General features: G+C 40.0%; 2 protein-coding genes across 3 annotated transcripts in view; both read right to left on the bottom strand.

The window, feature by feature from the left end:
* SUPV3L1 (Suv3 like RNA helicase) overlaps nt 1-6,257 on the bottom strand; it is a 32,443-nt gene extending 26,186 nt beyond the window's left edge. Inside the window, exons 1-3 of one of the 2 annotated variants that reach the window (XM_012451433.2) lie at nt 5,925-6,257; nt 813-890; nt 328-435 (exon numbers count right to left, since the gene is read on the bottom strand). In XM_012451433.2, the coding sequence (XP_012306856.2) occupies nt 328-435; nt 813-890; nt 5,925-6,198 (460 nt within the window). In that variant the 5' untranslated portion in view covers nt 6,199-6,257. Of the gene's footprint in view, nt 1-327; nt 436-812; nt 891-3,504; nt 3,664-5,924 lie in introns of those variants that run through there. The other variant, XM_012451434.3, reaches the window with a different exon arrangement.
* An 8,043-nt stretch (nt 6,258-14,300) lies between these two features.
* VPS26A (VPS26 retromer complex component A) overlaps nt 14,301-23,450 on the bottom strand; it is a 50,159-nt gene continuing 41,009 nt past the window's right edge. The window contains exons 7-9 of the mRNA XM_012451432.3: nt 20,498-20,566; nt 18,313-18,455; nt 14,301-15,996 (exon numbers count right to left, since the gene is read on the bottom strand). Coding sequence (XP_012306855.1) covers nt 15,883-15,996; nt 18,313-18,455; nt 20,498-20,566 — 326 coding nt within the window. The 3' untranslated portion in view covers nt 14,301-15,882. The remainder of the gene's footprint in view (nt 15,997-18,312; nt 18,456-20,497; nt 20,567-23,450) is intronic.

Raw genomic sequence — 23,450 nt, 5'->3', positions numbered from 1 at the left:
TTGTCCTGATATGAGGCAGAAGGAAGCCAGTGGCAGAAACAGATGGAATCTGCTATGCACTAATTCTAACTTGTATGACAGCTTATTTCACTGTGGCCCCAGTCTTCCTCCAGTCTAAGACATATGGGTGACGTAATAACTAGCTCAGGGACCCAATATAAAAGCAAACAACCTAGAAGTCAAACTGTCAAAGCATTGAATTATTTACAGAGGAAGTTACCAGACCCATTCTAAACCAAATAAACCTTTCTAGAGAAATAAACATGAAGTATGGGAAGAAATAGAAGGCATGTTCAATAGGATTTTTTAAATTCTCTAAGCACTTGCCTGCACCGAAGCAAATATCATTCAAAACAATGTGGATGTCCACATCCAGGGAATGAGACTGCATAATATAATTTCTAAAGCTTATGAAAGCTTGGTGGAAGAGACGAGCTGTAGAGGCACAAAATGAAAAGATCTAAGGCTTAGTTTTCATTTTAAAAAGTACACATACACACCACACCAAACTCACCAGTCTTTTTTTTTTTTTTTTTTTTTGATAGTACAGCTGGTTTATCATGATCTGGGCTAAAACTCAAGTCCTAGCACAGCATGAACGAAGGCCATACCTGTAGTTCCTCTGCTGTGCAGTATGGCTCACCAGGTGAGCCTCGCCAGTCTCCTGCCCAGCCAGAAGCAAAGGGCAGGGACGTGTCTCAAGACTACAACAATGTACTTATTTCCATGTCACACAAGGGGCTGCACAATCCTGACCAAGCTGTACTGTAAGAGTTAATAAAATATCTCTAGGAAGATGTTTTGGGCCTTACCATCGAGTCCATAATCAGCACCCAGTTTCTGAACTTCTTTCCTCTTGTAAAATTTGTCTAAGATCTTCTTTACTTCATCTAGAAGAGAGATACCAAAATTTAACATCTGTTTCCTTATCTTAGATAGATGCTGAAAAAAAAAAGCAAAAGAAACTTGATGCAGTAACACTAAAGGCAGCAGTCTAATGAGTGTTGCAAGAACTTGAAGGTTTTAGTTGATCCTTCTTTATGGATTGATATGTGATGGGTGTGTTTCGAAAAATCGAGTCAAACAATGCAACACCCTGTTATACCGCAGAGGAAATGAGCAACACACTCCAGATCAGAGGCAGCCTCCAGCCTTCACCAGGCCACTTACAGACAGCCACACTGTGGTTCAGTTACAACCATTCTGCATATCCAAACAGTGAGCAGCTAAAACGCATCCAGAAAGACAACCAATACAGCAAGGACCGTATCCTCAAGCTTTTGTGAAAGTGACTAAGGGAGCCAGGCTGATCTTTAGTTTTGAGGATGACAATTTCAGGGATGACAGATGACACTTGCTTTGTTCTAGATGGCATAACTGAAGTCAGTGGGAGCAGATTTCAGTGGAATTTATACAAGGACTTCCTAACAATTAGAACAGGGAAAAGTGAGAGCTCCTTACCAATGGAATTACTCAAGCAAGGGTCAGGTGACTGTATTTCAAGGGTGACGGCAGAGAAATGTCTATGCTATTGGGAGGTAACAAATCACTATGAATCAATAATCTTATAGTAAAAATATTTTAAATTAATCAGGATGAGACTGTATTATGGTTGTATATGTTAAAATACTACAGCATTATTCAATAAACATATTACCGACTTAGCCACACAGTATGTATTTCTAGGAAAAGCCAACATGAGTACACAGGCTTTACCCATGAAATTCAGAAGCGCTGAGTAGCCTGTATTTTTACCTTCCACAAATGTACCAACCACATTTTCACACAGCCCAACACATACAACACACACTGAAGAAATCAAGCCTGAACAAAGCATTCCACTAACAAAACTTCATCTGACAGAATGAGGAAATTTCAGAATCACTGGTTTAGCCACTAGATTTGCCCACAACTAAATAAGAGATACACACACACACACACACACAGAGGCAGCTATTCTCAGATTTCTGGGTCTCTGTTACTTTGTACTGAGTGGGGACAACAGTTTCTTAGTATCAAGGGTAGAAAAATCAATGACAAATAAAAGATTGGAAAAAGCACACGCAATTGCTTGGGAAAATTCTGCTGACCTATAAACTCGATACTAACTAAAGACAGATCACATTTATTTAGAATTAACGTATTTTCTGTGACTAACACTATGATGTTATGTAAGATTCATGCCTCTTTACTCAAATTAAAATGCTTCCAAAATGTGAAATTTCTCATTATGCTAAGTGAAAGAAAGCAGTTACAAAAGACTACATACTATATGACACTATTGATATGAAATATATAAAACAGGTAAATCAACAGACAGAATGTGGATTAGCAGTTGTCTGGGGACTAGGGGACTAGAGAGTGACTTGCTAACAGATATCAGGTTTTCAGGGTGATAAAAATGTTCTAAAATGAAATGATGGTGATGATTGTAAAATCCTGCAAATACACTAAAACTTAATGAATTATACATTTTTAAAGGGTGAGCTTTCTGGTATAAATTAAAATTATATCTTTTTTTTTTGAGACAGGGCCTCACTCTTGTCACCCAGGCTGGAATGTGGTAGTGCAATCTCGGCTCACTGAAACCTCCACCTCTCAGGCTCAAGCAATCCTCCCACCTCAGCCTCCCAAGTAGCTGACCTATAGGCGCACACCACCATGCCCGCCTAATTTCTGTATTTTTTTGGTAGACATGGGGTTTCGCCATGTTGCCCAAGCTTGTCTTGAGCTCCTGGGCCTCTCAAAGTGCTGGGATTACAGGTGTGAGCCACAGCACCCAGCCTAGTCTTTTTAAAAGAACATTCTGACTGCAGGTAGAGAATAGAATGGAGAGATCAAAGGCATATGAGGAGACACTTAGGGGCCATATGTGCAGTCCAGTCAAAAGATGGAAGCTGGCAATTTAAGCTAAGTTGGTTGCAGTGGAGAATGAATTCAATATTTATGAGGTAGAATCAACAAAGGGTTTTCTCTGATTGTTAGATGTAGGGGGTGAGGGATGAAAAAACAAAGACTCCCAGGTTTTGATCTGAGCACCTGGAGGAGCAGGCTGAGGGGAAGGTAAGTTGTCTTGACATGCTAAGGTGAGGTGTGTGTAAGAAAGACAAGTGGAGATACCTGGTAGGCAGCGAGATGGATAGGTCCAGGGTGAAGGAAAGAGGTCCAGGGTAGAGACAAAAATCTGAGAGGAATACTGAATTATCGAGGGGGAGAGAGAAAATGAGACACCCCATAGCGAGTGCAGAATAAGGCAGTAAGATGATGCAGGACAAAGCCTTTAAGTACCTTAATTTTTTGGGCTATGAATAGGTAAAAGAGATTGAGAAGTGACAGCATCTTATCCCAATTGCTAAACAAAGTGGAAATCTGACACCTTAATCACGTGGCTATATCAGAGTGTAGTAATTCATCATCTTCTGTAGCCCCTTCTGCAGTACTGAAAAATCATTCTAGTAAATTCAACATCTGGACCAATCCCAGTCAAAGGAGATGAAAAATCACCTGGCACACAGACCCAATGAGGTATCTAAGGATTCTCCACCAGAAGAAAATCTATTGCTGACAAACCTATGTCTCCATTCTATCTTCTTACCGGAAGCAGCAAAGATATTTATATTTTCAGGTAAACTGGAATGGCTGCAGAAAATAAGAATTTATCAACATTTGAATACAACAAGGCAAACTGTCTCATCTAAATTACCTTATGCCTGCAAATAATATAAAATAAATGGAAAATTATTCTTTAATGGGTAAACTATTGTTTGAGTTTCAACTCTGCAAGAAAAAGTTCTCATCTATTTTGCAACAATGTCAATATACTTAACACTAGTGAACTGTGTACTTAAAAATAATTAAGACTGGCTGGGTGCATTGGTTCAGGCCTGTAATCTCAGTGCTTTGGAAGGCCATGGCAGAAGGATCCCTGGAGCCCAGGAGTTTGAGAACAGCCTGGGCAACATAGCAAGACCCCATCTTTACAAAAATTTTTAAGATTATCCAGGCATGGTGATGCACGCCTGTATTCCTAGCTACTTAGAAGTCTGAGGCAGTAGGGTGAGCCTGGAAGTTGGAGGTCATGGTGAGCTGTGATCATACCACTACACTCCAGCTTGGGTAATGTAGGAAGACCCTGTCTCTTAAAAAAAAAAGAAAAGAAAAGAAAAAAACTCTAAAAAAGTTTAAAAGAGTAAATTTTATGCATTTTCACAATTGAAAAACAAAGAAATAATACTATAAAATAATTACATTTATTTATTTATTTATTTATTTTTCTGAGACAGAGTCTTGCTCTGTCACCCAGGCTGGAGTGCAATGGCGCGGTCTTGCCTGGATGCAACCTCCGCCTCCCAGGTTCAAGCGATTCTCCCCACTCAGCCTTCAGAGTAGCTAGAACTACAGGTACACACCACCACGGCTGGCTAATTTTTGTACTTTTAGTAGAGACGAGGTTTCACCATATTGGCCAGGCTGGTCTTGAACTGACCTCATGATCCACCCGCCTTGACCTCCCAAACTGCTGGGATAGATAACAGGCGTGAAACACTGTGCCCGGCCTACATTATTAAAATAATACAGTCTCTGCTATGGTTTGAACGTCTTCTCTAAGACTCATGTTGAAATTTCATTGATATTTTAACAGTTGAGAGGTGGAACCTTTAATAGGTGATTAGGACATGAGGAGTCTGCCCTCGTGAATGGACTCCATTATCACAGGAGTTGGTTAGTGGGCTCCTGGAAAAAAGGATAAGTTCAGCCCCCTTTGTCTCTGTCTCACAGGCTCACTTGCCCTTCCACCTTCCACCATGCAATGATGCAGCCAAAGGCCTCATTAGATCCGGGCCTCCAGAATCATGAGTCGAATACAGCTCTACTGTTCTCAGTCTCAGGTATTCTGTATAGCAGCAGAAAACAAAGACAGTCTCCCAACTCCAAGTAAAGTGAAAGGCCTTGCTTAACACTGACTTGGAAGAACAGGTCAAAGAATAACATATACTGTGAGTTCTATCACGTTTGGTCAAAGTACTGTACTTCCGCTCTGAAAAACAAGATCTGACCCAAGCACGTTGTAATCTGTATTTTAGATTTACAAAAGGAGGCACCAATGTCGATGGTTGAAGTGAGACATTTCTCCTCCTATTCCTGGAGACAGTTCCTGGATACCATTTCCTCAACCTCCCAGTTTCATTTGGTACCTACCTAATGATCCGGGAATTCACCATGAAAACATTCACATACCTCTCTGTCAACAAATCCATCTAAACTTGGTTTTGCTGAGCAAAACTCGCTGTCACTCACTGATGCTACGCTTTTTTCTCTCTGGAGCCGAGGATGATTAAGATACCTACCACCTGTGGCTGGGACAGCCTACCTTGTTCTTACCTTCTCATGTTCTACCTTGTATTATAATTCATTTCCTATACGCGTGACCTTCCCCACGAGACCGTTAAGTTTCTTGAGAGGGGCTCCGGTTCCTCTTGACAACCACCACATAGCCTAACAGTGTGGTATGATTCGGCACTTACTCAATGACAAAGAATCCTGAAATAAGTCTCAGCTGGCTTTTCCTACCACATCCCATTCCCCTTCTAGGGGCGGGAGAGAAAGAACACAAGAAGGAGCGGGCATTCACCTAACAACTCAAAAAAAGTCAAATCATCCCAGCACATGAGTGTTTAAACCAGAGAGCAGGGCAGTGAAAGAGAAAAGGCCACTTCTGGGACGAGACGTTAAGAATTAATCAGACACAGTCCCAAACTGTTTGCGGGACTCACACACCAGCGAAGGAGGCAGATACTGAGAGGCACGATGACAACGCTCGATGGGGCCTCGGGTCCCCAGGGGTAGGGGGTGCAGCTTCCTCCCAACCAGCCTCGGACAGACAGACACCACCCCCTGCCGCCCTTTGTAGCTCCCGCACTCACTCTTGTCCAGAGGTCGGGTTAGCTCGGCCCCAACGTCGCCATCGGCGCTGGGGCCCTGAGGTTTCACACTCAGGGGCACGAACAAGGCCGTGTTCGGGGTTTTGGAGCCACCAGAGGCAGAGGAGGAGGTTGTGGCAAGGACAGAAACTTGCCCCAGAACCCCGGGAAAGGGCCCAAAGTGGGGGCGAAGGGCAGAACAGATGGCTGCCCGGTGGCCAGCCTGGCGCCCCGCCGGGAGCCGAGCCCACAATAGGGCACACCGGGGGAAGGACATCGAGGCCGCAGGTGCTACAGGAGCTGGCAGCTGCCGCGGACACGGCGGCGGACAGTGACGCACACCTCCAGCGCCTGCTGTCCAGAAAGACCCAGGCTGAGCACGTGAGCTGCCCGAGAAAACGCCCGATCGATAAGGAAAAAGCCGTGCCGTAAGGGTGTTCTTTCAGGTAAAAAGAAGCTTAGCGGAGAAAACTACAAGAGATCATTCTCATTCTCTTTCTCTGTTCTGTTGGCGACTGGGACCAGCTTTCCCTAAAGAAGGGAAAATAATCAGGCATCTTTGGAATGTCATAGATGAGCGGAGGGGGCCTGCTAGTTGTGTCACGTGATGCAAACTAGTCCTTTGGCAAGCACGTGTCCAGAAGCCCGGGGGCAGCGGGGTGAGCAGTGAGGGAATGGATGATGGAGAAGGAACTGCCAAGATTCAGGATACTGGTGTGTCTTGCGGATTCAAACACTAAATAGCATTTCCCCAGAGTTTCTTGCACTGTTAACTGTCATTTCTTGATAGGGTAGCTTTAGCGATGATAACTTGATATGCCCCTCAGAAACGTTGCTAAGAAATAAGTGCCTTTTTTTTTCTTTTTCTTTTTCTTTTTTTTTTTGAGACAGAGTCTCCCTCTGTCGCCCAGGCTGGAGTGCGGTGGCGCGATCTCGGCTCACTGCAACCTCCACTTCCCGCTTTCAAGCGTTTCTCCTGTCTCAGCCTCCCAAGTAACTGGGACTACAGGCGCCCACCACCACGCCCTGCTAATTTTTGTATTTTTAATAGAGACAGGGTTTCACCATATTGGCCAGGCTGGTTTCGAACTCCTGACCCTGTGATCCGCCCACCGCGGCCTCCCAAAGTGCTGGGATTACAGGCGCGAGCCACCGCGCCCAGCCGTACTTTTTCTTTAATGTGAGCAGTTTGTGTACACCATCCTAGCAGCTATGTCACAACCACATGTCAAAAATATGTGCTTTGTACCCCAGTCATAGTTCCAATGCATTCGTTGAATACGGTGTCCTCATGTGAGGCTGCAACATGTTAAATTCACAAATTTAATCTGGGCGTGGTGGCTCAAGCCTGTAATCCCAGCACTTTGGGAGCCAAGGCCAGTGGATCTCCTGAGATCAGGAATTCGAGACCAGCCTGGCAAACATGTTGAAACCCTGTCTCTACTAAAAATACAAAAATCAGCCGGACGTGTTGGTGCACGCCTGTAATCCCAGCTACTAGGGAGGCTGAGGCAGGAGAATCGCTTGAACCTGGCTGGGGGAGGTTGCAGTGAGCCAAGATCGCACCACTGCTCTCCAGCCTGGGCAATAGAGTGAGACTCCGTCTCAAAAAAAAATCACAAGTTTAGCTTCTTCACATCTCTTTATACTTAAATCATTAAGATCTTACAACTTGAAGGAACGTGTTATGTAATATACAATACTGTATCTCAGATAGGATGCCAGTAACAATTTGCCCCATGCCTTTGATTCACAAAATAATCTTTAAACATCAGGGATACAAGGAGACAGTTCTTTGCTTTCAAAATTTCTGATCTGGTTTTGGTGATAAGAATCGTACACATTAAATAATGCACTCTAACTCTACTTAATAGGCTTACTACTCTGATAGGCTAATGGCAGTTGTTCAAAGAAAGGAGCAATTTTAGAGTGGTAAGGAGATTTCTGCCAGACTTAAAAGCAACAAAACGGCCGGGCACTGTGGCTTACGCCTGTAATCCCAGTATTTTGGGAGGCCGAGGTGAGCGGATCATAAGGTCAAGAGATCGAGACCATCCTGGTGGCCAACATGGTGAAACCCCATCTTAAAAAAAAAAAAGATTAAAAACAAAACAAAACAAAACAAAGCAACAAAACATGTAGAGAAGCGGTAATTAAATTCTAGTCAGAGGAAATGATGTAAGCAGAGGCTTAACTATGGAAAAGACATATTCAAAACATTTAAATACGAGTTAAGGCAGGGCTGATTCTATGACTTACAAATAGTGATTATATTTTTGAGAAGAGAAATCATTCATTAGAAAGTACCTAGGATAAACTAAACACAAATATGCAGGGAGGAAAATTGCAGCTTTAGCAACAGTTATAGCTGAAGGTGGTAGATTCCTGTGTCTAAATTATGATAGAGACCATGTAAGTGGAATGGAGAGATCTTACAAGACTCCTTAGATAATGTAGTGAGTGACCAAACATGCTAGAAAATGTAAACAAACAGTGATGTCCCGTCAGATTTGGAAACTAGGAAAATGAGGGATAAACCAAACATTTAATATATCACTAAGGCAAGCACTATGTTCTTCCTTTTAATCTTTTAATATGCCTGACAACCATTTAGAGGTATTATTGTCACCAGGTTAAGTAACTTGCCCCAATAAGTGGTAGAGTCAGATACTAATCTAAATCTTTTTTTAAATTATTTTATGTTTAAAAATAGCCACATTCTTCTTCTTCTTTTTTTTTTTTTTTTTTTTTTAAGACAGTCTCACTCTGTTGCCCAGGCTGGAATATAATGGCACCATCATAGCTCATTGCAACCACTACCTCCCAGGTTCAAGTGATTCTCATGCCTCAGCCTCCCAAGTGGCTGGGACTACAGGCCTGTGTCACCGCACCTGGCTAGTTTTTGTATTCTCTTTAGTTTCAACATGTTAGCCAGGCTGGTCTCAGAACTCCTGGCCTCAAGTGATCTGCCCACCTTGGCCTCCTAAAGTGCTAGGATTACAGGCGTGAACCACCGTACCCAGCCAGTTTTTCTGGTTTCAAAGCAAATCGGCTTTTCACCACAATAGGCTAACATTGGAAGAAATAGTCGAGAGGGAAAACTAGTGTATAATTACAGTCATGAATGATTACTGCATGGTTTTTAGCATTTTTTTTTACATTATTCAAACCATCCGGGCATTTTCGACAGGAGCAGCATATTAGGCCAGAATCAACAGTTGTGCTAGTCTTTTTTTTTTTTGAGAAGAGGGTGATCCCAAACTCCTGGACTCAAGCAATCCTGCCTCAGCCTCCTGAGTAGCTGGTACTACAGGTGCACAGCACCTGGCAGTTACTGGTCTTACAGATCTAGCCCAACCCTAGTATAGTTTTACAGAAAAAAAATTATCAAAACTATTTTAACTGTAATTTTGTTTGGACCTCCTCACAGGCAGAAAGTGAAATCTGAATTTTGTGATAGTACATACAAGCTCTCCTTTTCAGCCATTCATTAAGTTCTACTATTAACATTGAAATGGGAAAATTCAATATACAATTTTTGCTTTTACAAAAAAAAGATGTCATATTTATACTGGTTATGTCATATTAATAGCAGTAAGTGTAATCAGCACCTAACACATATTAGAGCATCTATAAATATTTTATTTTGCTTGTTGAATGGACGAATGCAGTAACTATGTAACTGGTAGCCTCCTATACTTTGCCACAGCAACTTAATGATCTTTTGAAAACACAAATCTGGTAAGTTACTCCTGCTTAGAGTCCTTTGGTGATTCTGAATAAATGTTCAGATAAAACCCATACTCCATCATATGGCATCCAGGTTCTGTCCTTAATTGGTTCGCCCTATATGCCTCTTCCAGCTTTATTTCTACTCCCCACATCTACCATTCTATTCATGCTGGAACTATACACCTGTTATGTCATCATTTCTCACCTCTGTACCTCTGAACACACTGGCTGATTCTCTTACACATCATAGGTCCTAGTACAGGCTCTATAATAGAATGAAAACTATCGTAATTGTGTCTCTAGATCAGTGGTTCTAAAACTTTACAGTGCATCAGAATCATCAGAAAAGAATCATTAAAAACAAGATTGTTGGGCCCCATCCCTGAAGTTTCTGATTCAGTAGGCCTGGAGGGAGATCTGAGAGTTTACATTTCTAAAACATTTCCAGATGATGTAACTCTGCTGGTCTGAGACCACATTTTAGAGAACTACTGCTCTGGACCAGGACACAGTGGCTCACACCTGTAATCCCAGCACTTTGGGAGGCCAAGGTGGGCAGACCACGAGGTCAGGAGTTTGAGACCAGCTTCGTCAATATGGTAAAACCCTGTCTCTACTGAAAATACAAAAATTTGCCAGGTGTGGTGGCACTCACCTGTAGTTCCAGCTACTCGGGAGGCTGAGGCAGAAGAATCGCTTGAACCCAGGAGACGGAGATCGCAGTGAGCCAAGACTGTGCCACTGCACTCCAACCTGTGTGACAGAGTGAGACTCTGTCTCAAAAATAAAATAAAATAAAGTTCCTTCAGGGCAGGGCCAATATAATACATTTTGCATTGCTATAACAGACTACAGACTGAGTAATTTATAAAGAAAATGAATTGATTTCTTATAGTTCTGGAGGCTAGGGAGTCCAAGATGAAGAGGCTGGGATCTGGTGATGGCCCTCTTGACATAACATGGTAGAAGGCATCACATGGCCAGAAGGCAAGACCTTGTGTGTCAACTCAGGTTTCTCTTCCTTCTTCTTAGGAAGCCACCCAGTCACATCATGGGGGACCCACACTAAGAATTTTATCTAATCCTAATTTCCTCCCAAAGGCCTCACCTCCAATCAACATGTGAATTTGAGGATTAAGTTCCCAACACAAAAAATTTAGGGGACACATTCAAACCATAGCAAGCACTAACTGATAGTCTGTAAATATGCTAAATTCATGCATGAATACAGAAATAAATAGGAGAGGGAGAAAGGAAGTGGGAGAAGATAACCTAGGTGGTAGACATAAAACAAGTTTTTTTCTTCTTCACCTTTGCTATTAACAAAACCTAGAGTAGGTTTCACAAAAGCACATCCTGTAGATTACTCTCACACCTTGTCTACCAAATTCTGTAATTTGAAGTTTCTAGTATTTTTCTGACATTAAGGTCATCATAATGTAGACACTAAACTAATGTTCATCCTAAGTGAACTTTTAAGATTTACTCTTGGCCGGGCACAGTAGCTCACACCTGTAATCCCAGCACTTTGGGAGGCTAGGGTGGGCAGATCATGAGGTCAGATCAAGACCATCCTGGCTAACATGGTGAAACCCCGTCTCTACTGAAAATACAAAAAATTAGCCGAGAGTGGTAGCACGAACACCTGTAGTCACAGCTACTGAAGAGGCTGAGGCAGGAGAATAGCTTGAACCCAGGAGGTGGAGGTTGCAGTAAGCCAAGATCACACCACTGCACTCCAGCCTGGGTGATAGAGTGAGACTCCATCTCAAAAAAAAATTTACTCTTAGAATCATGAAATGTTAGAGCTGGAAGGGATGGGGCACTTACTGAACACATTTGTAGAACTTGTGCAGATAGCATCCACATGGTCCTGCTCTGCTCTGTCTTGCTTTCTCTCCAGGGCATACCACTCCTAGAAAACTTTTGCTTTATTCTAATACTGAGCTGCCTAACAGTTCTAATCCATACTTGTGTTATAGTTTAGACCTATAGTTTTTCTAAATGAAAGGATCTTTAACTTTATAATCACTTGGAAAATAAGGTTCATTCATTTATTCAAAGATAAAGTGGGCTGGGTGCGGTGGCTCATGCCTATAATCTCAACACTTTGGGAGGCCGAGGCAGGAGGATTGCTTAAGTTCAGGAGTTTGAAACCAACCTGGGCAATGTAGCAAGACCCCATCTCTTAAAAAAATAAAATAAAAAATTAGCTGGGCACATGCCTATAATCCCAGCTACTTGGGAGGCTGAGGTGAGAGGATAACTTGAACTCAGGAGATCAAGGCTGCAGTGAGCCATGGTCATACCACTGCACTCAACCTAAGTAACAAACTGAGACCCTGTCCAGAAAAGAAAAAAAAAAGTGTAGGTGATTAAGTACAGACTATATCAAAACAGTCTGAGTCCTAGAGAGGCTTAAAATCCATAAAATTAAACAATTTAGATGCCGTTTAAAACTGTGATAGGTATAATTCCAGAGGTGCACACCATGCCTTGGCAGCACAACAAAAGGACAACTCTTTGACTTGGAGATGTGGAGATGGTGACAGATGAGATTTGCCAGGACAGTCGTACTAGAAGTTAGTCAGCTGGAGTGCAGGAAGTGGATGGGCAGTCTCCAAGGTGTCTGGCGTAACTGGAGCTGAAGCTGTGTTTTGCAATGTGGAATTTGACATTTACTCTGCAAGTAACTAAGTCACTAAAAGATTTTTAGGGGAGTGACGTGAAGAGAATTATGTTCACAGAAGACCCCAAGTGTAAAAAAAAAATTATCTATTATATCTAAGGATGCACATTTCCCTCAATATGCTTTTATCTGATTTAAAGCTTAAAATATGTTACATTCCAATCCGGGTTAGTATAAACCCCTGTTGGAAGCCCCAATATATGCCCAACAGATTCAGAAGAACAGCATAAAATTTTAGGCTTTACTGAATCCCATGATAATGAGAATTGGGTATTCCAACAACTAGATCCATACTGAAGGGGTTCCAGAATACACTGGAGGCATAAAAATTATTTTGAGCAATTTGCTTTTGTTTTTTAGACAGGATGTCACTCTGTTGCCCAGGCTGGCGTATGGTGGCACTATCATGGTTCACCACAGCCTCAGCCTACTTGCTCAGGTGATCATCCGATCTCAGCCTCCCAAGTAACTGGGACTACAGGTGCACGCCACCACACCTGGCTAGTTTTTTTGTTTTTGCAAAGATGGAGTCTTGCTATGTTGCCCAGGCTGGTTTCAAACTCCTGGGCTCAAGTGATCCTCCTGCCTTGGCCCTCAAAGTGCTGGGATTACAAGTGTGAGCCACCATCCCTGGCGAGGCATTTGTTTTTGAAATCCCTTATCTGCCTAAAAGCCTGGGTGCTCAAAAGAACTCAAAAATCCCCTTCCTGGGAACAACCAGGAAAGACTGACTTTTACCCTGAGACAATAAATGGGTACCACACGTGAACAGACATTGTACCAAAATTATCCTATCTCCCATCTATTCTAGTAAGAGCTCATTTTATCTTTTCTATGTCATTTGTTTACCCATAAGTACTCTTAATCCCTACCACTTCCCCTATGTTTGTCCCCCCTCCCCCCAATAGAGATGGGGTCTTATTATATTGCCCAGGCTGGTCTCAAACTCCTGGGCTCAAGCCATCTTCCCATCCCAGCCTCTCAAAGTGTTAGGCACCAGCCATGTCTCTTGTCTAATTTGCAGGCCTGCGAGAACTCATCCTAAGAGGGTAAAAGTTTTTCTTCCCCAACAATATCAAAACAATAAGGAGAAAATTCTTTGTTAGTGAGAGAAATAAATATTTTAATGGTTTAGCTCAGTGGTTCTTAACTCTGGGTAGATTTTTCTTTTGAGACATGGTGACTCTGCCACCCAGGCTAGAGTGCAGTGGCGTGATCACTTCAGTGTAATTTCAAATTCCTGTGCTCAAGGGATCTTCCTGTTTCAGCTGATCTTCCTGTTTCAATGTATTTTCAGATTCCTGAGTAGCTGGGAATATAGATGCATGCCATCATGCCCAGCTAATTTTTAAATTTTTTGTAGAGATGAGGTCTCACTTTGTTGGCCAGGCTGGTCTTGAATTCCTGGCTTCAGGTGATTCTTCCACCTCAGACTCCTGAAGTGCTGGGATTACAGGTATTTCTGTTCATTTGTTTTTAATGCTTATGGCCCAGTCTCTGAGATTCTTGTTTTATTGGTCAGAGTAGGACCTAGACCTGGTTATTTTTAAAAGCACCTAAGGTGATTCTAATATGCAGCCAGGGTTGAGAACCAATGGATTAGACATTGTAATTCTTCATTAAAGACACAAATTTCTTTTTCAGTTTATGACTTCTAATTATCTGGCTTACTTCTGACTGAAATAGCCAGATACTAAATTTGAATTTTTATTTTTCAAATTGGTTATGCAACAAAAAGTCTTGAGCAATATGGATGGGCATCCTGTATATGACAGTTGTAAGCCAGCCTATTAAAAACATTACATAGCTATTTAAAATCAAAACCAGTAGTAGTAATAAAAATTCATTATCACAATTACAGCTTCCTAAACTATTGAGCAATCCTATCCTCAACACTAAATCTAACAATGAGAAGAGATTTGAGAATAGAGCTATTTTAATCAAACAGCAAGCTCAGATTCTGTTTCAAATTCTTTATTATACATCATGGTTGCACAATTTGAGGCTGGTTAAATACAATTGGTTTTCAAAATCTCTGAATATTTTCTAGATTACTACATGCAAGTGACCATGAAAATATTTGGCATTTAAAAATTCTGAAACTCTGAATAGGCACTTACATGAAGGAAAACATTACCATTCATAGATATCCACATGTAGAACAGATGCTCCAGCACATGGTACATGGACCCTTTTGCCAGTAAAGTTGGTTACTGACCATTTTATCAAAGTGCCATAGTAGTAAAACAGGTTTAAAGAAATGTAATTTGGGTTATTTAGCTTACTCATAAAGTAAGGTTAACTGACAAGACTTGCACTGAAGTATATAAAAAAAAAATTGGTACAAAACCCAATGAACCATAAGTGAAAGTAGTTTCCATTCAGCAGGTTTCATTTTGGTTCCTACACTCCACATTTAGTGTATTTGCAATCAGACCCCATGCATATGAATGGATGACTGTAATCTTTTTTAGAGACTTTAAACAAATGACTTGAATTTAGTGTTAAAAAATTAAGAGACTGGATGAAGTTTCAATGTGAGTTTAAATAGCCAAAGTTCGAGTTTAATAAACATGAAATTACCAGATCTAGATACTACATGCTTCACAGGTCCTCCTGAGTCCCCCATCCCAAAATTTTCCCCTGAAAAAGAGAATAAATTTGTGAAGTTAAGAAAATATTTGCATACACATGGCAAAAGATTAAACTGAAATATATGTTTCAAAATATTTATGGAGAAAATGGTTTTAACAAATCTAAAATGCCAACCTAAGTCAACTCCACATTGCAGAAAACACACAGTGGTACTACTGGAAAATAGCAAACCTGTTACTTAATATGGCCAAAAAAAAGAAGGCCATAATGACCTGCTACATCATCCCTTGTGGGAAGAAATTCAATAGTCATACCACAGAAGACCTCAAAGAGGATAAAATTCTGGAAGCCATGGAATCGTACTCAGAAACACCTACGGTGAAACACTCTATATGCATTTCTCAAATACATATGTAAAAACAAATGTAGTTCTTGAAAATGTTGAGGTGCCATGTTTTAAATCTCTGCAGGATGCAAGGGGCCACTCGGTTTCTAATTTTATTTGAATATAAAATATTTAATTTTTTGCATGTAAAGAATAAGACGCAATCATTAGCATGAAAAGAGAGAAGAAAAGGATTTATAATCAACATTATGCACAAAGAAAGCAAAATTACAAATACCAGCCTACTCACATGACAATTTTTCATGTTTATGCTGATGCATATCTGAGTACTTATCATCAGAGTATGAAGTTAAAAAAAAAAAGGCAGCTTAAGAAAGTTCCAGTGTTTCAAAGAAAGCACTTTTAAAAATGTATATACATGAAAAGAACATTTCATTATATCATAAAATAAATGCAGTGCTGTTAAGATAAAGGAAGACTAATATATATGGAGTTTTGGCCTTTTTTCCCCCACTCCAGCTGCAACCATCTTTAACCTGCTGAACTTAATCTCAATGGTTACAGGAGTTTTTTACTCTTCTTTTTTCCTCCTGTTCAGTTCACATTTCAGGCTGTTCAGCAGATGCCTGTGATTCTGGAGATTCAAATCGCTGGTGAAAGTTTGTTCTCTGTTTCCTCAGTTTTTCAGGAGCTTTTCTCCATAAAATGATCTCCTAGAAAACAAATGCAAGATATTAACAAATTAATGTTTGATATGATGCCTTATCTCTTTGATGCCTTAAATTTTCACCATGGAAATCATGACTGCCACTTTAATTTTAACCATAACAAAATTAAATTCTTCCCTACAAAAGCCCTCCTCTTTTCTAACTGATGCAGTTTCTTCCAATTCTAATCTAGACTGCTCCTTCTGCCTCCAGTGCTCCTACCACCAGCACCCATACGTTTCCACCACCACCAATCCAATCTGGAAAGAAGTCCTATGATTACTTTAAATAATTCCCCAAATCCATCCTTTCATTTCTGTTCAAGCCCAAGTTCAAGCTCTTGTCACTTAGATATTAAAACAGCTTCCTCAGAGGCAAGGGAGGCAGGGCGTTTTCTAACTAATCCTTCATTATCACTACCAGGTAAATCCTCTTATACACTGCTTGGATTGCTCTTCAGCAGTTTTCAGTGCCTCCAGAATACATTTCCAAACAGGTATTCATGCCTCTCTATAACCTTTATCCAATTTACCAACATCACTCTTTTCCCTCCCTAGCGCCTTTCCCCCATCAGACAAACTGAGTTACTCTGCCTCCAATGTAATCTAAATAAACTTGCCCTACATCTTCCCCAGTCTTCAAATCTCTATTTCTCTACCTAACTCTTACCCTTAACCAATCCATCCTGAAAACTTCCCTGTTCTAAATTCCTAAAATTATTTGTTTCATGAAGTCATTATGAGCTGGCGTTTTTTTTTAAAACCAACATATCAAAACTTAAACATCCAAATGAGCACGCATGAGAAATAACAGACTATCTCCAATAGTGCCATGATATGCAATTGATTTTGAAATTATAAAAATCATGTAATTTATTTTGAAGTTATAAATGACCTATGTTTAATTATACAATATTAGGATGGCAATACTGGAATAGGTTTTCTCTCTTCTAAATTACTGTCAAACTATTATTTAAGTATTCTGTTAGTTTACATGTTCCTTTTTCCAGATATCTACAATGTGAGAACATGGAGGACAAATCAGGTTTATAAAAGGTAGTTTTTGCATTTTTCACAGTACTTAGCACAGAATAATTTCTAACTTAGCTTTGAACACTCAACTGACATTCAACTACATATTTATTAATCTGATTCAGAATACAAAAGACCATTCTAATTACTATCTTCATTCAAAATTCACCAAAAGCTTTTAATCGATTTTCAAATGAGAACAACTTATAATGAACATTTTATATTAAAAAAAGTATTAGAGGCTGGGCATGGTGGCTCATACTTCTAATCTCAGCACTTTGGGAGGCCAAGGCAGGTGGATCACTTTAGGCCAGGAGTTCGAGACCAGCCTTGGCCAACATGGCGAAACCCTGTCTCTACAAAAAAGGAAATACAAAAATTAGCCCGGCGTGGTGGCACATGCCTGTAATCCCAGCTACTTGAGAGTCTGAGGCACGAGAATCACTTGAACCTGGGAGGTAGAGGTTGCCGTGAGCTGAGATTGCATCATTACACTCCAGCCTGGGCAACAGAGCAAGACTCTGTCTCAAAAAACAAACAAAAATTATTAGAATTCAGTCATCTCATAGACATTTATAACAGAATTGTTTAAAGGATAAATCAGCAAGGCACAGTGGTATGTGCCTGTACCTCCCAGCTACTCAGAAGCCTGTGACTGAAGGATTGCTTGGAAGACCCTTATCTCAAAATAATAATAATAATAACGTATTCAAGACACTAGGGAGTAAAAATGCAAATTAAAGAATACAGCTGGGCACAGTGGCCCATGCCTATAATCACAGCACTTTGGGAGGCCAACGCAGGGGGATTGCTTAAGCCCAAGAGTTCAAGACTAGCTTCGGCAATATAGTGAGACTCTGTCTCTACAATAAATTATAAACAGTAAGAAAAAAGAGCAACATCCATAATATGATCTAAATACACATACACACATTAGTCGCAATGGTGGTGAAAATTCTGCTGACCTTTACTTCATTCCTTATTCTTTATTGCCTTATTTTTTTCTAAATAAGCAGCAGGTATTATTAAAAAACAAAAACAAAAAATCTTGTAAGAGAAAACTAAAAGCCCTGAAAAATTATAGCTCATTCTGGAGTACTGCAGAATGACTGTAGAGGGATTTATCATAGGATTCTATTCTCATCTACTTCTTTATCTGTCATACCCACAGTGTTTTTATTTACTTAGAAACTCCCACTCGCTCAGTACAATGAAGCTTAGAGAAGTGAATGCTTTCTAGGTATTTTTAGATCTGCTGCAGAATACAGTATCAGCCTAAGTGGCACCATACCTGCTGTTTGAAGTACCTTCGGTCTTCCTCATCAACAAGCACTAAATTCAAAAAGTACCTTACTGAAAATTTTTTGTTCACATCTCTCATTGTTGGAGTCGGGTCATATCCTGCTAAAAATAGTCTTATTGGAATTGATTCACCTGAAAGAAAAGGAATTTCCACTTAATTCTAAAGATGATTAAATAGTCACTTAACAGGACTAAGCACTACAGAGTTGACACTAATGCTTCACTTCTTCACTGGGCTGAATAATTCTTTGTTGTAGGGAGGGTCCTATCCTTTGTAGGATGTTTAGCAGCAACCCTGGCCTCTACCCACTAGATATCAGTAGCACTCTCCAAGTGTAACAGCCAAAAATGTCTCCAGACAATACCAAACATCCACTGTGGGGCAAAGTTGCCTCTACACAAGAAACACCGTTCTAGAGCCAGAATGCCTGGCTTCAAATCTAAACTCAACACTTATTGACTGTGTGACCTTGGACAAATCACTTATTCATTGTTTAAGTTTTTCACCTGTGAAGTGGGGAATAATAACAGTATTCACAAGGAATGTGCAAGGACTATATGGGTTAATATACTTAAAGAACTCAAACAGTGCTAACAGATAAGTGCTATATAAGTAGTTTTGGGCTAGATGCAGTGGCTCACGCCTGTAATCCCAGCACTTTGGGAGGCTGACGTGGGCAGATCACCTGAAGTCAGGAGTTCAAGACCAGCCTGACCAACATGGAGAAACCCCATCAATACTAAAAATACAAAATTGGCCAGGCATGGTAGCAGGCACCTGTAATCTCAGCTACTCAGGAGGCTGAGGCAGGAGAATCACTTGAACCTGGGAGGCAGAGGTTGTGGTGAGCCGAGATTGTGCCATTGCACTCCAGCCTGGGCAACAAGAGCGAAACTCCATCTCAAAAATAAAAAAAGCAGTTTTTGTTATCTTCTTTCATGAAGTTTACCATAATTTCTAATCATGTGTATAAATTTTTGAATATCTGTTACTCATACATCCAAAGCTAAAAACGGACAGAATGATGACATTCTTTCATTACCAAAAAGACTGTTATTCAGATTCTCATTGCTTCTGTTTTCCTAAGGGTAATTATTCACATATTCTCTTTTGAATTTTTTTTTTTTTTTTTGAGATGGAGTCTTGCTCTGTCACCCAGGCTGGAGTGCAATGGTATGATCTCAGCTTACTGCAACCTGCACCTCCTGGGTTCAAGCGATTCTCCTGCCTCAGCCTCCTGAGTAGCTGGGATTACAGGCACCTGCCACCACGCCCTGCTAATTTTTTTTTTTTTTTTTTGTATTTTTAGTAGAGATGGGGTTTCACCATGTTGCCCAGGCTGGTCTCAAACTCCTGACCTCAAGTGATCCGCCCACCTCAGCCTCCCAAAGTGTTGGGATTACAGGTGTAAGTCACCGTGCCTGGCCTGAATATTTTTTAACATAATAATTTTCTCATGCGTACCAATTTAATGAAAGACATAAAACTCATAATTTACATAAAAATTGCTGGCTGCTGGAATTTTACAAAGTAATGTTGCATAACACAAGAGTACACATACATGCGTCATAAGGGACACAACCACCTAGCTCGAAGAATGACAGGTAGTTTTAGAGCACCTGAGATTACAATGCCTCATCTACACTTGGCTCTTAATAAATGGTACTGGCTTTGTGATGTAAGTATTAATAATGAAGAAAACCCAGACATAAATTTAAAATGATAAATACTGGCTTCATTGTGTCAGATACTGAAGATTATCTAGTAATGGAACTGCTTATTTTCTTAAGTGCTATAAAGACTCCAAAAACCCACAGGAATTAATGCTCAGCCATACTCCATTTTGTGGTCAGCAGGAGAGAAAAGATTTACGAAGACAAACTATTTTATAATAGAAGACAATGAAAATATTACAAATTCAAAACTAGAGAAAAGATACATATAATTGTCTCTACTAAATTCTAATTTGAAACTGAAAAATTAAACCTTATTTCAGACTAGGAAGTATAATTACAGTCTTCTTTGCAGCTATACAAAGATGACCTTAAAAGCTACCATTATAAGAATGGTTTTAAGAATTCAAAGATACTTTCACACTAAAGAAATACAAATAAAACTGCCATAAACACTACTGTTTGCACTACACAAAAGAAGTAAATGAAAAGTGTGTTACCTTTTACTGGTGCACCATCCATTATTTCGTATTTGGCGATTGTTTCTGTTTCTGTTGTGGTACTGGGTCCTAGTGCAATAATGTAAATAACATTAATTTAAATATTCCAGAATATAATTACTAGCCTTATGCTTTCTTATTTTTCCACTACATTTTTTTTTTAGAGATGGTATCTCGCTGTCACCCAAGCTAGAGTGCAGTGGTGCAATCATGGCTCACCGCAGCCTCAACCTCCTGGGCTTAAGCAATCCTCCTGTCTCAGCCTCCCAAGTAGCTGAGACTATAGGTGTGCGCTGCCATGTCTGGTTAATTTTTCAATTTTTGTAGAGATGGGTTCTCAGTATGTTGCCCAGGCTGGTCTTAAACCCCTGAACTCAAGCAATCCTCCCACCTAAGCCTGGCAATAAGCTGTTAACTACAGGTGTGCACTACTATGCCTGGCTAATTTATGTGTTTTTGGGGACACAAATGGGGTTTCACCATGATGCCCAGGCTGGTCTCGAACTCCTTGGGTTCAAGTGATCTGCCTGCCTCAGCCTCCCAGAGTAGTGGGATTATAGGTGTGTGACCGCACCTGGCCAACAATTTCTTTTTAAACAACAAAGGAGAACTTGAAGTTTAGGTTTTACTATTTTAAAATCACTTAAATTTACTAGCAGGTAGAAACATGAAGATTAAGAAATCACATATGGGGGTACACGTTCTCAGGACCTCTTGAGATTGTGCCTTGGGTAAGAATTTTATTTAAATATAATATTAATAAAAGAAATCACAGATGTTTTAAATTATGAATATTGACTATATTTTAAATTCTTATAAAGTATTGCCTAGAATTATTTTCAGCAAAAAACCCAATAACGTTAAAGAGGACAAAGTAAATTTATATATTAAAATTAAAAAGCAGGGATGAACCAATAAATGCTATCAAGACAACTGGTCAGCCACCTGAGAAAAAGGAAAGGTGATACATACCTCACATGTTACATCACAACACATTTCAAATGAATTAAAATTTCAAAAACAAAACAAAATCCCCAATGTATTACTTAAGTAGAATCAAGCCCAAAAAATTATTTTTAGAACTTCAATGTGAAAAACACCTCTCTAACCATGGCATAACACCCAGAGGCCATAAAATGAAAAACTAATAAATTTGACTTCATAAACATCTAGAACTTCTACATGGCATAAAACACCACAAACAAGACAACCAAGGAAAATTTTTGCTACTCTTAATATTAGAAAAAGGAATTGAGGGCCCAGTGGCTCACACCTGTAATCCCAGCAATTTGGGACACTGAGGCAGGAGGATCGCTGAATCCAGGAATTCAAAACCAGCCTGAGCAACATAGTGACAGCCTGTCTCTACAAAAAAACAAAAAATTAGCTGGGTGTGGGAGGATACACCTGTGGTCCCAGCCACCCAAAACGCTGAGGTTGGAGGACTGCTCGAGCCCAGGAGTTCAAGGCTGCAGTGAGCCATAATTGTACCATTCCACTCCAGTCTAGCGACAGTGTGAGACCCTGTCGCAAAAAAAAAAGGTGGAGGGGAATTGATTTCTCTAATCTATAGTTTCTACACATAAGTAAGAAAAAGAATATAACAGTCCAATAGAAAACAGGGCAAAGAATATGAATGGTTTACAGAAAATAAAAATTGTTTTTATTCGCATGAAGAGATGTTCATCCTCAATAAGAAAACTGAAAATTAAAACTACAATGGAATACATTAATTAGCTTGACTGTGGTAATCATTTCATAATATATACATTCCATCAAACACAGTGAATATATACAATTTTTATTTGCCAATTATAACTCAATAAAGCAGTGGGGGGAAAATAATCCATAAGAAAAATCTCAAAACTGCAATGGAGTACTATCTCGCCCTTACCCATCAGACTGGCTAAAAGTTTTTAACAGCATTGTGCTCATGAGAATATGAAGGAAAAGAGGCATTCTCCTACATTCATTGCTGATAGCAATGCAAACCAGTATAATCCCCAAAAAGGACTTACTGATAACCGGCATCAAGTTTATAAATGGCCAGGTACAATGGTTCATGCCTATAATCATAACACTTTGGGAGGCAGAGGTGGGAGGATAGCTTGAGCCCAGGAGTTCAAGACCAGCCTTGGCAACACAGTGAGACCCTGTTCTCCACAAAAAGGGTAGAAGAATTACAAATAAATATACTGTTTAACCCATGAATTCCACTTCTAAGATTTCATCTTGGACACATATCTGCACATGTGTAAAATGACATTATTTATAATAGCAAAAGACTGGAAACAACCTGTATGTCCACAAACAGTAGACTGGTTCAATTCTAGTGTATCAATAAGATGGAAAATTATTTAAAAGATAAAGTACTCTACACACTGATAGGGAAAGTTCTCTAAGATGCACTACTAAGTGGTAAAGCTAAGTATGCATTATACACCACCATTTAAGTAAAAAGGGGTGTGTGTTATACATAGGTACTTGCTTGTATATATAACTAACTAGAAAGTTTTGTTTTTGTTTTTTTGGAGTGGTCTCACTGTGTTGCCCAGGCTGAAATGCAATGGCTATTCACAGGCACTGAAGTGCAATGGCTATTCACAGGCACAATCCCACTACTGATCAGCACAGGAGTTTTGTTCTGCTCCACTGAGAATTTTTAAACTTATATTACCTATGAGTAGCTAGAATACAGAAATAAGATACTTTTTACTGTATACTCTTTTACATTTTATTTTTGAACCATGTGAATTTATTACCTATTCAAAAATTAATTTATAAAAAATAAATCCTGGACAATCAAAAATTAATTTTTAAAAGAAGCATTAAATAACTTCCTGCCAGCAAATTTTTTTTTTTTTTGAGATGGAGTCTTGCTCTGTCACCCAGGCTGGAATGCAGTGGTGCAGTATTGGCTGACTGCAGCCTCTGTGCCTCCCAGGTTCAAGCA

This window comes from Aotus nancymaae, unplaced genomic scaffold, assembly GCF_030222135.1.
Source record: "Aotus nancymaae isolate 86718 unplaced genomic scaffold, 86718_ANA_hifiasm-v0.15.2.pri h1tg000010l, whole genome shotgun sequence".
Classification (NCBI taxonomy): domain Eukaryota; kingdom Metazoa; phylum Chordata; class Mammalia; order Primates; family Aotidae; genus Aotus; species Aotus nancymaae.
Note: the sequence above shows the minus strand (reverse complement) of the source record. Positions and strands in the feature narration are given on the sequence as shown.